General features: G+C 43.2%; 2 protein-coding genes across 6 annotated transcripts in view; one reads left to right on the top strand and one right to left on the bottom strand.

The window, feature by feature from the left end:
- GGACT (gamma-glutamylamine cyclotransferase) overlaps positions 1-9093 on the top strand; it is a 28277-nt gene extending 19184 nt beyond the window's left edge. For all 4 annotated transcript variants that reach the window (XM_059839294.1, XM_059839292.1, XM_059839291.1 and 1 more), the window contains one exon: positions 5894-9093. In XM_059839294.1, the coding sequence (XP_059695277.1) occupies positions 5911-6384 (474 nt within the window). In that variant the 5' untranslated portion in view covers positions 5894-5910 and the 3' untranslated portion in view covers positions 6385-9093. The remainder of the gene's footprint in view (positions 1-5893) is intronic.
- PCCA (propionyl-CoA carboxylase subunit alpha) overlaps positions 8828-16489 on the bottom strand; it is a 272824-nt gene continuing 265162 nt past the window's right edge. For both annotated transcript variants that reach the window (XM_059839289.1, XM_059839290.1), the window contains 2 exons: positions 12452-12529; positions 8828-9180 (listed from right to left, as the gene is read on the bottom strand). In XM_059839289.1, coding sequence (XP_059695272.1) covers positions 9112-9180; positions 12452-12529 — 147 coding nt within the window. In that variant the 3' untranslated portion in view covers positions 8828-9111. The remainder of the gene's footprint in view (positions 9181-12451; positions 12530-16489) is intronic.

Raw genomic sequence — 16489 nt, 5'->3', positions numbered from 1 at the left:
GTCGGCGGTTTGAAACTCTGGGCTCTGTTCTGCATCTCAATGATGGAAACCACTTCAAATTCACCATGGCATAGCAAGGCTGCCCTATCAAAAGTTGTTTTTCTACTTTTTTCCTGTAACAGCAGTCTGGCATTTAAAGCATATGCTCCATTCTCGTGGGTTGTTTTTTTTCTTCCTTTTGTGTAGCTACAACAGTGTAAGCACCTATGCTAAAAGTGCAAAGATGAGATATTTTTATGTATATAATTTAAATTAATTGTAGTGTACTCAAAACTGCATTTTAAGGACCCACCAAGCTTGAGTGGGATTTTGAGAAGCCATCTAGTCTCTTGCCTTTCTCTAAGACAAGAATAACTGTGGAATCCATGATAGTTTGAACAAGTTTTCAAGAGCTCCAGTTTTCAAGTCTTCCTCACTGTTTATTGATTTTCAGTAAACACACCTCAGCTGGCACTCAAGACTAAGTTGCTTGAGGTATTGCTGTGTTCTTCTGAAACATCGTGTTGCTCAATAACACTCAAAAAGGCGTGGGGAGAATGGAGTGTGAACAAAGGAGGAGACATGGTTTCTCTCCCTGTATAAATTCATAGTTTGTCTGTTCTTAAATGTTTCAGGTATAGTTTCCCTATGTCACAAAACCATAAGAGAATCAGTAAAGAGTGCTGCTTTTGTTGAATATATGTAGACTTGTCAGCATCAAGAGAGTAAACACTGGAAAAAAGTATCTGGTGGCACTGAGGAGGTGCACAGAGCCCCCTGAGTAAGGAAGATGAAGCAAGCAGGCATCAGGGAAAGACCCCACAGTAATCTGGCCTCATGCACACACGTGCAGTCACTGCCTAGGGCTGCCTTCCGTGCTGCTGCTGCCAATGCTGACACAAAAACAGGCATGAGAGCTCACAGGAAGAAAAGGCCTTTACACAGCACAATCAATGCTCAGAGCTCATCACTTTGACTTGGGGAGGGTCTGGGCCCAACTCTGGAAATGCATCAATGTTGCCTTGCCCTGTTCTTGGGCTGTGATGCTGAGGTATCTTGTTGTTGACCACCCTAAGATAGAGGGCACTTGGCCCTCAAGCTTTTTGGGGTCATTTGTTATGGTTGTTCTTATGCCTCTCTGTTCCTACAATTAGAAAGCTGTTCCTATCCATGTTAATGATTCTGTGTGAAAAATTTTGGCTGGCTATGTGTTCATGTGTGCAGAGAATCAACTGTCTCTTCTTAAAACCTTTACCCATATTTGTAGGTGATTATGCCCCATCTCATCAGCTCCTCTTTAAGCTCCTGCTGGTTCATTCTTGGCCGAAGTAAAACAGTTCTGGACTCAGTGCTCTGCCCTGAGCTCACTGTAAAAAGTTTTGTAATCCACAGATTTCTGAACTGGGGTCCTAAGACTTCAGTGAAACTTGTACAACATGACTTAATATCAGGACAAAACAGTCAATACTTAGTTATGTAATTTTCTCTTGAGGTGACAGCTTTCCCTTCCTTTCTCTCAACTCAGTATGTCCACATCCACTGAGCTTCTGTTTTTTTCATCCGCCTTTTCTTGCCCCGATGTGCTGGCAATCCCCTCCTGGCTCTGCACTCTTCAGAAGTTTAGCCTGTTAATCAGTTAATGTTGTGTCCAGTGTGTGTTCTGCATTTCATCCCCATCATCTTTTTGCATGTGGTGGTTTTATCTGTCACTTTGAGACCTTCTAAAAGTCACTTTGGGAATTAAACTCTTTCTGTAAGCAATAAAAATTAATCTAACACATTTTCTCTATGCAGTACAGTTGAAAGTGATTTGGAATGTTTTCAAACAGAGAAAAGGCAAATGTTTTTATGACCAAGGGGTATAAAGCATGTGAGCAGTGCTGTGATTGATGCCTGTCCAAAGGAAGGGCATCCTCACTCTGCCTTCTGGCAGAGAATCACAAGATACTCCAGTTTAAGCACAGAAGTGTTGGTTTGGGGATGTCAGTTATCCAAGGAAGAAATTAAAAGAATCTGCCAAGAAGTTTAAGTGGAGTTTCAGGTAGTGCCCAGTAGCATCCAGCATGGCCCTGGTTACTCCAATACTCTTGTTTGTTTTCACAAACCAGCGCCTCACGGTTTCGGAGCGGGTGACCGCTGCGAGGAGACCATAACCTCTTGATTTCAAAGGAGCCATCGTTTCGCTGGTGCCTCTGTGGTTAATGTAAGAAAGGTGTCTTGCCATAAACTTTTTCCGAGGTATTCAGCAAGGTTGGGAAGGGGTCGGCCCAGGCAGGAAGCCCTTGTCTGTGCTATAAAGAAAATAGCAAGCAACAAAATGAAAGCATCAAAGGACCAACAGGATGCGGTCCCAGGAGTCCTCTCTGGCATGTTAGTCCTTCTTGAAAGTTAGCATTGAGTGAAGAGTGACCTTAAAACTCCCTTCATTCAAACAGACTGGGCTCAAGTTTAAAGTTCAAGGCATTTTGTTTTTTCACCTGTTTCCTACAGTTTTTAAGAAACTTCTGAAGAATTAATGTGTAACTATATCTGGTCACAGAGCCAATGCAGAGAATTTTTCTCAAGGGAAAATAATGTTACTGTATGGAGTGAGAGAAATGGATACTTTCTGAGTTAGGTTTTATTTTGTTGAAACTTCTTCTCCCAAACCCACTGGGAGCATGATTGCAAACAGCCCTGGAGCCAGTGTAATGCACAGCTCTGAGGCCATGCTTCATTTTTAAAAGAAGCTGGTAGGGTCCTCTAATTGTCTGAATTGTAAAAAAAAAAAAAAAAGTGGTTTTTGCCAAAGCTGCTGCTGCCACTTGGAGAGCAAGGTCTTTTGGGCACAACTTGGAAGCAAAGAGCCTGGTTGCAGCTTCATGTGCGAGTGCAGGGTGAGTAAGCCAGCGACTGGCCCCATGGCCACCTACCCTTCTCTCACCCTGCTGGAGCTGTTGGGCCTCGAGAGGGAAAACCAAAGCCCTGACCCAGAACTCCAGTGGTGGGTGAGGATGGATGTGGATAGAGTGCTGCTGTCCTACCAACACTAATGGTCAGCAGCAACCGGGCTCCTGGCTAGCACCAGTTGTGAGCCACTTATCACCCAGCACCACCTACCTCAGTGATGCTGAAATAGTTCCTTAATTTTTCTGATCTTTGCATCTTGCCTGATGAAGCAACTAGTTACAGATCCCACAAGCAATCTGGCAGGTCATCTTTCATAGCTAAAAGAAACAGTTTGCCAAGATGAAGTACAAATTTCACTTGTGTTTCTCCATGCCATTAAATTTTCATGATTCCAGTATGAATATTTCATGAAAGTACTTTCTGAATGGGTTTGTTTTGTTCTGGCAGCTAATATTCAGTATAAGTCTGGGTGGGTTTTGTTTGGTTTTTTGTGGGTTTTCTTTTCCTCTCAGGTGGTTTTGTGAAGGTAAGAAGTGTCAAACTGGATTAAGTGAGAAAAGGCAACTTCTTGTTGGTGATTCAGCAAGGGGGTGCCATCTATAACTCTTTTCAGCTGTGTAGTGGAAGCAGTGTGAAATGACCCTCAAATACAATTCTGCTCTGTGCTCTCCTGCCACAAGGTGGCTAAAACTCTTTTAAAAGCCCAGGATTTGCGAGTGCTTTAAGTGATGCTAATACATATACAGCCTTTCTGCAGCACCACACACAGCACACTGGAGACCAGATTTATTGTGCAGCAAATTGTGTATGTCTTATTTACATGGAGCAGTGATCAGGAAATGTTATTACCAAGTTTATTTCAGTCCCTCCTTGGCTGGAGGGCTAGGCTTTGCTTTGTTGTTGGTTTTTTTTAATAGAAGGAGCAGTCATTTTCTCAGCCCATCCAGCGTGAGTGACAAGGCCGCTGTGGGGCACAGAAGTGCCACAGGGAGCTGTGGCTGAAACTTCAGCTTCCCACTCCATCTCTGTTTGTACTGCCTGCTGAATCAATCTGCTCAAAGGCTAAATCAGAAACACTTGCCCAAACCTGGGTTAGCAAGTTCCTCTGTTGCTGTTGAATTCTGCACTGGGATGATGAGTGCCTTTCTTTAAATGTGTGATGTTTCCCAACAGCCAGCTGCTGTGCCATCAGAAACAGGAAGTTGTTTTCACCAGTTTCAGGAAATGGTGACACTCTTCTCTGTGAACTTTTTGGAAGCTTATCTCCAGCTGTACAGTAAGGACAGGGCTTTTGTTTAATGGAAATGAAGCGTACCTTTTCCTTACAGATGCACCACTCACTATAGAGCTTTTTATGTGCGTTTTAGGTTTCCCTTTTTATTTTTTAACTTATTAACTCTGACAAGTAACCTCTTGGTTGTGAACAATTTAATTCACAATTCATTTTTCTGATTCAAAGTGAACACGAGTGCCCTAATCCCCTAATGGGAATTAATTGCATGTTTCGATGCTTAACTCTGATCCTTTCTCAGTCCCCACTGGGACAAGTTTCTTCCTGAAGGATCTGTGTTTGTTATTCAAAACACAATCTGAAAGGTAATGATTTTTCTTATAAAAGAGACTCGGGCCAACTGAAAATTAATGCTCTTTTTATTGTGAGGGAATGAGCTGCATCCAAGAAAAAAGCTCATTTATGTAATGAAGGATAAATTACTCTGAAGTATATCTGATAAAATACGGGGGAAAAAATCAGTGTGTTCTTATTCCCCTAAGTGAAAGCAGTTTGCCAGTAAATGAAGGCACACACTGTTTTTGCTTGGAAAGCTGTATTTTGATACAGAGAAAAACTGTTTGCTTCACCAAAGGGAAAATTGCTTGGCTACTGAGGATTTTTAAATGACACTGTTCTTGGCCAGCAACACACCCTTTAGGATAACTGACCAAACCTAACAGTTTACTAAAATAAGAGTAAATTGCAGAAAATAGATCAAATTTCTACTTCCAGTCTGTTTTTAAATATTTCTCAAACTTGAAATACATTATTTAATAACACTCTTTCCAAGAGGAGCTGCACAGGCTCCTCTGATGTTGGGTGTCTGGCCCAGCCAGATGACTGTGGATGAGGCAGGCTCTGCCCAGTCACTGACCACAGGTAAAATGTGGGAAAACATCACAGTGCAAGAACTGCTTCTACCCTACTGAAATGATGGAGGACAAACACAGCACAGTGTGAAAAAATAATGCAGGAACTACGAAGGTACCCTTCCCCCCTGTTATGTTTCAGTAAAACCAGTCTTTTGTCCCATTTAAATCAATTTTGAGTGTTTCATGCTCACAGTTAGAACAAATGGTTGTTCAGGGTCTGTTTTCAAGAGGGGGCTCAGAGATGTGCAGACCAGCTACCTGAGGTGATTTAACACTTTGGGGTGTATGTCTGGGGAAGAGAGGAGGAACACAGCTTTACCTGGGTTCTCTGCCAGCAGCCCTGGCTTCCAGTTTCTCCCTTGGCCCCACAGCTTGCTGTTCAGCATTTGTCTGTCACTAGCAAGCAGGACCTCAGCGCTGGCATAATTCAAATCCACCAGCACATCCATGAGATGACTCCACAGCAGGTTACACTTGCTTTTGGGGAGTCACTGAGCATGACACCACACACTTGCTGCAGCACAGCTCCCATAAAGGTGAGGGAGAGAAAAATTAAGAAAGATATAGAGTTTTTCCTGGGGGTCAGGTATGTGTTGGCTGATGTTTGAGATTCCTTAGAGAATGTCATTTGCTTACAGCAAAGAACTGCAAAAAGCTGACTTTCTCCTGGTCTCTGTTTTTCACTGATGCAGTTGTTTTTCACTGATGCAGTTGAAAAGTTTCGAGATACTTGAATTGAGTACGATACTTAAATGTGGTATAGGACTATGAGACCACTTTTGCACATGCCAGAACAGCCTTTTGTGTAGGAGGTGCCCTGGCAGGGCCATGGCTCTTCAGGGCACTGGCCCTGTGGATAATCAACCTCTTTGTCTTTCAGCCGCTTTTGCAAGCACCATGGCCCGTGTCTTCGTCTACGGCACGCTCAAGAAGGGCCAGCCCAACTACAAGCACATGATCAACACGGCCAAAGGCCTGGCGAAATTCCAAGGAAGGGGCCACACGGTGGAGAAGTACCCGCTGGTGATTGCAGGGAAATACAATATTCCTTACATGCTGAACATCCCGGGGACAGGCCACCACATTGCTGGGGAGATTTACTCTGTGGATGAGCAGATGCTGCAGTTCCTGGATGAGTTCGAAGGCTGCCCAGACATGTACCAGCGCACCCTGATGAGGATCCAAGTGGTGGAGTGGGAAGGGAAGGGCGGCGCGGGAGAGGCGCGGGCAGCAGCCGACGGCGTCCTGGAGTGCTTCGTGTACAGCACGGCCACGTTCCCGCCCGAGTGGGTCGGGCTCCCCTACTATGACAGTTACGACTCCTCGGGGAAGCACGGCCTCTCCTACGTCCTACGGGAAAGCCGGGAATAGAAGCGGGAGGTGACGCGGCCTGGCTGAAGACATAGTGCTAAGCAGGTGTTGCTCGGTAACCTTTCCAGGAAAGCTGTAATACCTTGTTATTAAAATGCAGGAGCTCTCGTAACCTTCCCAACCCAGGAGCCTTGGCACTAGTGTTGAAGTCCTCCCCAGGCAGTCAGTGTCATCCTGGCCCCCCCGGCCTGCTGCAGGTAACTGCGTTTGCACCAGGTGTAAAATAACTCTATGTGCACATGGGGTCTGGGGTCTAATTATTCCCCCTTTGCCTTGGTGCATAATAATGGAGGTTAGTGAAAGGCAGAGGAATGGATTTTTATTTTTTCCCTGAAATGACAAAATTTGAAACTGATTTAAATGTCTGCAAAGTAAAGCACAACTCCTATTGAATATTGACTTGTAATGGGTTTAGTAAGCTACTGCATGTAAACAGGGAAAGCTGATCCGGTAACTTGGTGCTTCTAGACAAATAGGAAATTGCTGGAGAAAATGTAAAGATTATTCTTAAAGATTATTCATTGCAATGGTTTTATTTCTGAATGGAAAGGTGTATTTTTAAACCGTGTTTAGTTTTAAAAGGCACTGTCAAGAAATACTGAGAGAATATAGGAGAGTTACATTTAAAACTGTATTTTAAATTTTATATTCTAAGCACTTTGGGTTCTGCTTCTGTTCACTGCGTGACTGTCGGATTTGGGGGTGTGTGTCTGTGTGCCTCTCTCTGTGTGTGTGGGGGTGTGTGTCTGTTTTGGGGGCTGTTGGGGACCAGGAAAAGCAAATCTACACTTGAGCCCTTGTGAGCACTTACTGTCAAGGTGACTTTTTGCCAAGCATTTTAATGCAGAACTTGCAACCATATGCAAACTGAGTTTCCTAAGGGGCGGGGAAATTGTATATACATTACAAAAATACCCAAAGGACCTGTATGGTGATTATTGCAACATTTAAATTGGAATATATATATGTAGAGAAGACTGTTGTCCTCCTGACCCAACCAACTGTGCTGGTTTCTGTACAATCTGGAAAAAACCGTGGCTTTCTGTTGTTATACTCCTGTGCCTTATATTTTTCTTCAGCTGCAGTGTTTGGTACAGGTAGATTGTAAAGCTGCCAAAGGGAGGGAAGCAGGCATTGTATGCCATGCAGTGAGCCAAATGCAGCAAGGATACAATTAAGAACAATATTGTACTTTTGCCTCACTGCCAGTAGCCCTATGATGGCCAGAGGAGATCCGGGGTAGGGAATCAGCCTAAACTTTAGCAGTAGTAGGCACTGCTGCCTCTCATTTAGAAAAGCTTTTATGTTGCTGCAAAAAGCAAAACAAGTAACTTGCTAGTAGAATACTTGTGTCTCTTTACAGTACTTGTCTGTTTAGGGCAGCCTGCAGAGACTGAACTGTGCTCCTTTGGGAAGGGGTAAGATGGCAGTAAGGAGACTTGTAAGGAGATCTGCAGGGTGCCTGCCTCAGTTTCTCCAACTGCAAAAACTGAAAGGTACTATCCAAACACTCTCCTTCCTCATCGGGATGAGTTTTATAAACTAATTCCCAAATCAGATCCCTGGACTACATATTCCCCCTCAGCCATGTGATGTAGTTAATTAGCAGTGTCTCAATAACAGGAAGAATGCCTCTTCAGACTGAAGTTTTAAGCAGAATCAAACTTTCCTGGTTGAATATGAGTCATCAGCCCTGTCATCAACTGTTTTCATCCTTTACCTTCCAGTAAAGGGCCCAGACACCTCTGGCCAGAGGGTTTCTTTCTGGGAAATAGCAGGATTCTGCACGTCCTGGGCAAGAAAATGAGAGCAGGCCCACTCCACTCTGGGGCAGTGGTCAAGGTCCCTTTGTCTCCCTTTCCTGTAAGCATTCAGGAGGAGGCCTGGTCTGAGGGACAGCACGTGCTCTTAGCAGTACCTTGGGGCAGTTAAAGACCTCTGAGAACAGTGCCAGCTCCTTCTGCAAATTCATCCAGTAATCAGCATCAAGAAGATAGGGGTGGGGAAATTGAGTATAGAGTTTGAATATAAGAAGACATTTCCCTTACAACTTTAAATGAAAATACACGACAAATATCTGCACTAGCAAAATAAAGCCTCTAAGCTGTAATTTAAATCTAATCTATACAAAGCATTAAAAATACAATAATATAGAAGTATTTAAAATATATGTAATATATAATAATTTATTATTAGTTAATAAGTAATAATTCAGTAAATATATATCCTAATTCAAAATAAATCTGATCAGAATTTAAGCTATTGGTGGTACTTGTGCAGCACTTAGACAGAATCAAGGAGAACTGCTCAGTGGTTAATTTTTCATTCTTTCCAGCCATTTTGTACAGCCTGGCTGGGGCCTCAAACCAGGGACATTGCTGTGGAGAAGACAAATCAGATTTTGGCTTTTGCTGTGTTTTCTTTTTTTTTTAAAAAAAGAGGCTTTTCCTGTTTCAAAGCAGAAATGGTATTTTATTGATTTTATTTGATCCTGAAAAATCAAAGCATTACAAAGGTTATGTACAAGTATTTCTGGAAGTAAAAATCTGGGATCTGTTGCCAAGATTAAACATCTGTGTTTGCTGTCTTAACCACTGATACAGTAAATATGCCTGTATAAAATCTTGTGCATAGTACTGTCTGTTTTTTGTGTTGAATTGTCTTAATGTTACTTTACAGATAAAAATAATAAAGGCTTAGTTAATTCAATGGTGTGGAGGCAACCTTTCATTCCAGTTCCACCAGCAGATCTTCTTCTCCAACGGTGTCGCCAGCTTTGCAGTGCACAGCTTTTACCTAGGGTACACAAACGGCAGAATTTAGACCCTTCCTCAATAGCCTGGTGAGATAAATGGCTTGGCTGACGAGGTTGGTATTGCACAGAGCACTGTGCCTGCATGCACAGAGTGGTGGCCCCTATGCAGCCTGAGGACACCCCAGGGCCACAGATCCACCTGTGCTGCCAGGGCCTCGAGATGTTGAGTGCTTGACCTCCAGTGCTCCAAGCCCTGCTGAGTTTTGAGGACTAGTGCTTGACAAATGGTGTCCAACCCCACCAGGGTATTCGGGCACCTACCATTAGGTTTGCTTGAAGACCTGAACATCAAATACAGATGCCACGTTTTAATATGAAAATGCACATTTTTTCACCTGGTTGCACTGCTGTTTATTTGTTTTAAATAGAGGACAGGCTGATTCTTCAATACTCATTTTGGGATGTTGCAATGAAATATTCCACCATTTCTTTAATTACAGTTTTCAAATATAGCAGAATTTAGGAACTGCAGCCATGAAGTGGGTTTGGTTTCTCTCTATCTTCAGAGAGCTGGGATAGATGATTTGGGAAAAATCTGGATTGGGATCCTTTAACATAACTGAACCACTGTCAAAATAAGTGCAACTATATCTGTAGATGATATGAAATACTGCCATGCAGATTCCTGAATTTTAAAACACATCTTACACTAGAGTCCCTCACTTCTTCTATAAAAGGCTGCAATATGTTTGAATTCCCTTTCAGCACATGAAGCAATAGAAAATATTTGAAGCTGTATAGAGCTTGTTTCCAGTATTAATTCAGAGCTCACACTGACATGCCCAAATCCTTGTTCAGCAGATAGCTCATTTTAATCATCCAAACACTACCCTGGGCTCCTGAAGGAAATGCACAGCATACCCCAAGTACCAGGCTATGATGGACACGCTGTTGCCCACATCCATGTTTGACAGTCTGAAGCCACGTGAGCTGCAAGCAGATCTCTGTAGCACAGGCACACTCACAGCACTGCTCCAGAAATGATGCTGAGCACGGGCAAAGACAGCGTGATACGTACAAACAAGGGCTTTATTTCTAAATCAGTAGCTGGGCAGCGTACCCAATTGCTGAGCCTCAGTCTTCTAGGAGATGAAAGCAGTGTGAAAAACATTCTACCCCTTGCTTTTCTTTTTCTACAAAGCCAAGGTTCAGCAAACATCAGAGTTAACCAGTGTTTCAAACTCCCCAGCAATTTCTGCCGTGCAGCGGGGCCAGCTCCTTGTGCTGACCCAGGCGCAGCTGTCCTGGAGAAGACAGGGGGCTCGCCAGTTCATCTCCAGCTTTCTCTCATTTTTAAGCCACCTGCAGCTGGAGTAAACTCAAAGTAGATAAAAGCAAGCCACTTTTCTCACAATTACAAACAGGAAGATGGGGTTTGATACAGAAAAGGAATTCAAGTCAGGAATGAAAATGGGTACGTCTTCCAGCTGAAGACAAATGAAGTGAGTTTCAAAACAGTTTCAAAGCATCAAAACATGGACTAACAGCCTGTGCCAAACATCCCATTCCTGTGGAGAGGCCAAGTTATTTTAGCACTCAGAGCCATGACTTTGCACTGCAGAACAGGATGAATTCTGTTTAGCAGCTTCATTTCTACACAGCCCAAAACCTTTGTGCTTATTCAAATTCTTAACATTCTAAAGGTCAAATAATGCACTCGCAACTAAAATGGGTGCACGAGGGGACATTGCAAGGCGCACATGAGGCCTCCTGAATGGCCTGAGCACCTTTCACGTCCTACCTTGGAGGATTAATAAACCAAACACAGGTTTTATGTGGCATCTGTGCTGAGTGAGTGGGAAATATTTATTATTAGGAGAAGTACATGCAGAATGGTAAGGAACAGACCCACGGATTGCAGAACACCTTGGTGGGAAAGGGAAGGTTAAAGTGAAAAATAAATGGGGTGGGTGGGAGAGGGAATGGCACTTTAATTACAAATACTAGTTAAAATCGGTGGATGCACAGAGCAGCAGCAAGGGGTTAAATAACAGCAGATGAAAAACTAAATGCTTGGAAATATTAATCAAGTGAGAAAATAAATTATATTGAAATTAATGCATGAAATAAAATAATAAAGTGGCAATGTTAGAGCAAAAGGAACGGGAACATACTCCTTCTCTCAGTACTTTTTTCTCTTGAGACCCAATTTTGCACTGGATGCACTGGAAGAGGCAAGTCTGGGACCCAGCCTGGGTGACAATTTTAGAGCTGTGCCAAAAAAGCCTTTCTTGTAAACACACAAACAGTTCTTGGCATTGAGAGCCATCCTGAGATCTCAGCAAACCTTGCCAGTGGCAAACCCCGTCCCTGCCTGCAGTCAGGCTCCCTGCTGCCTCCATGTGGGCTGAAGGCTCCTGCCCTGGGGTTTGCGCCTCAGAGAGAGCAGAGGGGCTTGACCCCAGGCAGAGACAGGCTGGGGCAAGTTAGGAAATGAGCAATAGAGGAGAATATAGAACACAGATCCACACTATGCTCTCACATTGGAAAGGATGGATTCGGGGGCCACGTCTTGGTGATGGTTTCAGGCTGTGAATTATAATCTGGCACCGGGATGCTCTGAAGTCCCAACTTGAGGTCTGACAGTCCTCAGACCAACTCGGGTTTAGGGCATGCTCTTGTCACATAAGCTTAAGCAGTCCCCTGCCCAGAATGCTGGTTTTAGCACATCCTACACTGCAGCAAAGTCCCAGCTCCAGTGCTGCAATGCTGATCCCTCAGAAGCAGGATAGGCTAATGCAGAGTCTTGCAAAGCTTAACAAATGGGCAGATGTAGGCTTGATACTTAACAGTCACAATAATAAAAAAAATTGCTGCTTTCTCCCTCCTGCAAAAGCACTTTCTATGCCTTGTTCTGGGTGGGTTTTTTTAAATGACAAATTATTTGCCATTAAATAATTAACTGGCAAAGAGATCTCTTTTCTGGAAAGATGAAATTTTGAGAAATGGTCTGCAACACCTTTCAATTCAACTTGGCATTGTAACATCACAGAAAACAAATCATTCAGGAGAAAGAGTTATATGAATTTCCGAAGCCAGTAAAACTATTTCCTGCTGTGCTATCTAAGGCTCGGAACTACTTAACAGCATTCACAGCAGATGCAAATGTTACAAAATTAAAGACACCTCACTTTGAAAGACTTACAACAATCAGACTTAATTCCTTAACAACCAGAATCCTCCTTTTTTCCTTTTTAAATTCTATCCTGTTGACAAGTTGCATATGGTTTTAAGTGACCTAAGGTGGCTTACCTTGCCTGTTTTAGCAGCAATCATACTGTTCTGCATTTTCATTGCTTCAATTACACAAATCTCTTGACCTTCCGAAACCTGATGAAATTCAAGCAGTACAAAATGAGAAAAGAGGATTCAAAATGTTCTAAGTGTGATGATTCTTATGGAAAATAAAAGGATTATTTCATTAAATGCTACAAAGACTTTCATGACACAAGTCAAGTCAGCCAGTTACACAGTCACAACACAAATGACAATCACAAAATTGGCAGCAAAGTAAGGGGGGGAAAAATCAGCTGCTTAAAACTATTACCCCAGCCAAACCTGAAAGGCTCCTCTCCCATCCCATCCATTCAGCTCCAGATTCCACAGTTCACACCACCACAGTTCAACATCAATTAAATGCAGAGCAAAATCTAATTTGTGCATTTTTGACCAAGGAACTTCTGCTTTGCTTCCCTGGTGCAGGGCCCACAGATACTCATACTGATTCAGAAGCCAAAAGTTCCTTGGCAGGTGTCCAGGGGAGCTTGGGCTGGAAGGTCCAGCAGTATCCAGTGGGCTGATGCTGAGGAGAATGTGTCACCTCTGCACATGGCAGCCTCTGATGGTGGCTGATGACTTGGGACTGACAGAAAGGAGCACATCAGTGAGGAGCCACCAGCTCTCATCCACAGGGGCGGCACGGTGGAGACAAACGCATCACTTTCACCACAGCTCAGAGCTCTTCAAAGGAAACACTGAGGTTTCCTCTCTTTCTGTTTGTTTGTGTCTTGCAAGCAAGCATGTGCAAGCTCAAGGTCACAAGGAACCCACTGGGCTGCTCTGCTGTGCTCCCTGTGCCTCCCAGTCAGATCCTCCCTCCAGTGTCTTGGACCACCTTGCACAGAGGAAACTGCTGCTCAAGGCTTGACAGTGGCAGTGAAGGCTGCCTAAACACGAGAGGCAAAACAAGGGATTTGGAATTTACCCAGTGCAACCCAGCAATCAGCTGGTCATTCCCCAGAGATGATGCATGCCAGGGAGGAAGGCTGCCAGGACCTACATGCCAGGATTAAGGACCTGTACACTCCTATGGGATGCCTGGCTCTGAGTGCCCACTGCGTTTTTCACTGGGCTCCTTTGCAGATGGAGTCTGCTATTCCCTCATTATCTCAGCAAGTTTGGGAGGCTTTCACTTTGATGTCCGAGTTTCATGAAACAGGGTAATCTGAAACCTGCAGAAATCTGGTTTATGCCCTGTTATATGTGCCAGTGCCAACAAAATGTTTGTTTATATACACACAAATATATACACATAGATATATTTCTCTAATTATATGTAAAATGAATAATACATCTTTAAGAACAAGTATGTACCACTTTGGAGGAATGTACTAACAGACAGATGTGAAGTCAGAGATCAAATGTACATTGAATGAAGAACTTGCCAAAAATTTAAGTAAAGCTATTTTTCCACTAACTGACTAAAAAGCACTGATATCTGCCTATGGATTCTGAGCAAAACAAAACAAAACCCATTACATTAAAAGCTGATTACACGCCCTTTCTCCAACAGATTGGCAACAACAGTATGAGAGGTTTTGGAGGGTAAATATGGAAAGCATTTGCTATGGGAATATGGTGTACTAACTGGATACAGAGAATAACCAAAACCCAACACTTACCCTGCAGAAATTCCATCCTGAGCTTCAGGCAAGCAGTTAAGTCATTAGCAGGTATCCAGTTTGGTGAATAGTATCAAAGACTTGTTATTTCCCCTCTATTCCCTTTCCCTGTCTTTTGTCTCCTTCCTTCCACACCTGCTGCTCTGCCTTGTCCCAGCAGCTCACTCTACCTCTTTCCTTTCTTCTCCTCTCCTTTTCCCTACCTCATTACTTTTCTTCCATCTGCTCTGAACTTTCCAAACATTTCTGAGGTTATGAGGAAGTGATGAGTATCTACTTTGGATTCAAAGAGAAGGGAAAAAAACAGGCAAGAAATTTTGTTGGAAGAGGTTTTTTTTAATAATGCTGTTATTAAAATATGCATTTCAGAAACAACTTTGCCACCCTCTGGTTAAGCTCTGCTATCAGAGAGCCAAGAACACAGGCCTCTAGAGGTTGCTGAAGACTGAGATGCTAAGGACAACAGATCTGAATTCAGCAGCCTAATTACAAGGCCACAAGAAACTTTCTCCTAGAGCAGTTACATTTAACTGTGACATGGCCTCATCAGGAGGATGGTGTGCAAATGAATCAGTCAGCAATTATCTAAACAGAGTTCTGGAAACACATCTATGGGAAAAGTACGGAATTGTCTCAGTAGATCTAAAGTATGGTGCTAAAATGGCAGGAAGTGTTAGTGATTGTGGGATGGAAATATCCCTTAATCTTATTTTCTTCTCAGTTTCCCCTCTTTCTCAAAAATAAAGTTTTTGTGTTTTATATAATGCACGTGGGGGTTGATGACAAAGGACGCAGTGTCTGGGAAGGAAATAACCCCCTCAACCCACAAAACTTACAGTCAAAGTATCCAGTTCACATCTAGTCTTACTAATTTGAAAGGAAGGAGGCACTTTCAGCAGGTACCACGTGTGAAAATGCTGTGGCAGTCCTTCTGATGATGTGCAATTTGTTGAAAATTATCTTGGTGCAAGTGTCACTTAAGCACAGAAGTTTAATTACTGTTCTTATGTTAAACCTTTACAGCTCCACTCCTTGTGTTGAAAAGCGACAAATCCTAAAATTAGGCACTTGTATCTCTCTTTCCTCTTTTTCAGTCTTTTGGGCATTGTCCAATTTCTTTCATTCCATAATTGCACATTTCATTTTGCCTGTTATTTAGCCTGCAAATGAAAACCGCAGAGATGTGTACAAGTTCTTGCTGTCTAACTTATTTAAGGATTGATCTGGACCACTTTTAATGCTGTATTTTCATTCTATAATTTATTTCTTTCAGTGGATGGTAAACCAGTGAAAACCACCATCTTTACATTTCCATTTAGAGAGGTCTCAGTGATGACCCAAATCTGTCAAAACAGGCAACTAAAATCAAACAAAAAAAAAACCTCATTTCTTTGAATCAAGTAAAGTAAAAGGGCTCCTTTTCTTGAAAGAAATTAATCTCAGGTATCTTTTCCACAGAGATACACCACAGACAAATCGACCTTTACGTTGCTTGGTATATCAAAATAAATGAGTGATTAACTGCTCGACCTGCAGTCTGCATTTTAGCAGTTTATTTCTGCATGGTGCAGTTCAAAGAGTGAAAAGTGAAAAAGAAACAGAAAAGAGAAAGAAAAAAAAAAGGAAGAAAAAAGATCATTGAAGAGGAGGGTACTTAACATCTCGATGCTGCTAACAATTGCAATGTGAATTTGGGACCAGCCAATGGTGCTGTTTGAGTCACTCGGGGACTGCACGGTGGTTGTTCCCTCCGCTGGCCAAAAGGTTACACACAGGACAGGGAACTGTCTCCAGTCATTTCCCAACCAAGCAACTCACGCCACAGGGTGGAAGCGGAATGTGGGAAGCAGCAAGGCCGACCTGCTCCCGTTGCACCTACATGAGGAGCACAAAGACTATCCGCACTCAGAGCTAGGGCCCTTTAGAGCTCAGGAGCACGAAAAGACGGCGCACGGCCGAGGGCAGGGCTAGCACGGGATCTCTGTGAATATGGTGCGCTTTCTGCAGACTTTGGTGCGTCATCGCGTAAAGACTTAATGATTGTGACAGGACGTCTCCCATGTTAGGCTTACAAAATGGTCACAAGCCCCTCAAGTCTTTCTGATAAACCCAGTGGGCGCTGATGTATTTCCCCGCTCTGCGTCTAATTGGTGTAAAGTTTGCAGATCTGAATCACCGATCTTTTATCCAGCTTGCTGCGTCCTCTCCTTTGACACGAGGTCAGGGTTCACATTCGCATCCGATTATCGAAGTGGCACTCATTAACCGGCAGCCTGCCTCGCACCAAAATGAGTTCGCTGGAAGGGGAACTCGGCCCATTTACTCAGCAGATTTCAGCATTTTAAGGAGGCCTGAATGTCACACAGTATTGCTACGTTTTGAGGAGTTT

This window comes from Haemorhous mexicanus, chromosome 2 (genome assembly GCF_027477595.1).
Source record: "Haemorhous mexicanus isolate bHaeMex1 chromosome 2, bHaeMex1.pri, whole genome shotgun sequence".
NCBI lineage: Eukaryota > Metazoa > Chordata > Aves > Passeriformes > Fringillidae > Haemorhous > Haemorhous mexicanus.
Note: the sequence above shows the minus strand (reverse complement) of the source record. Positions and strands in the feature narration are given on the sequence as shown.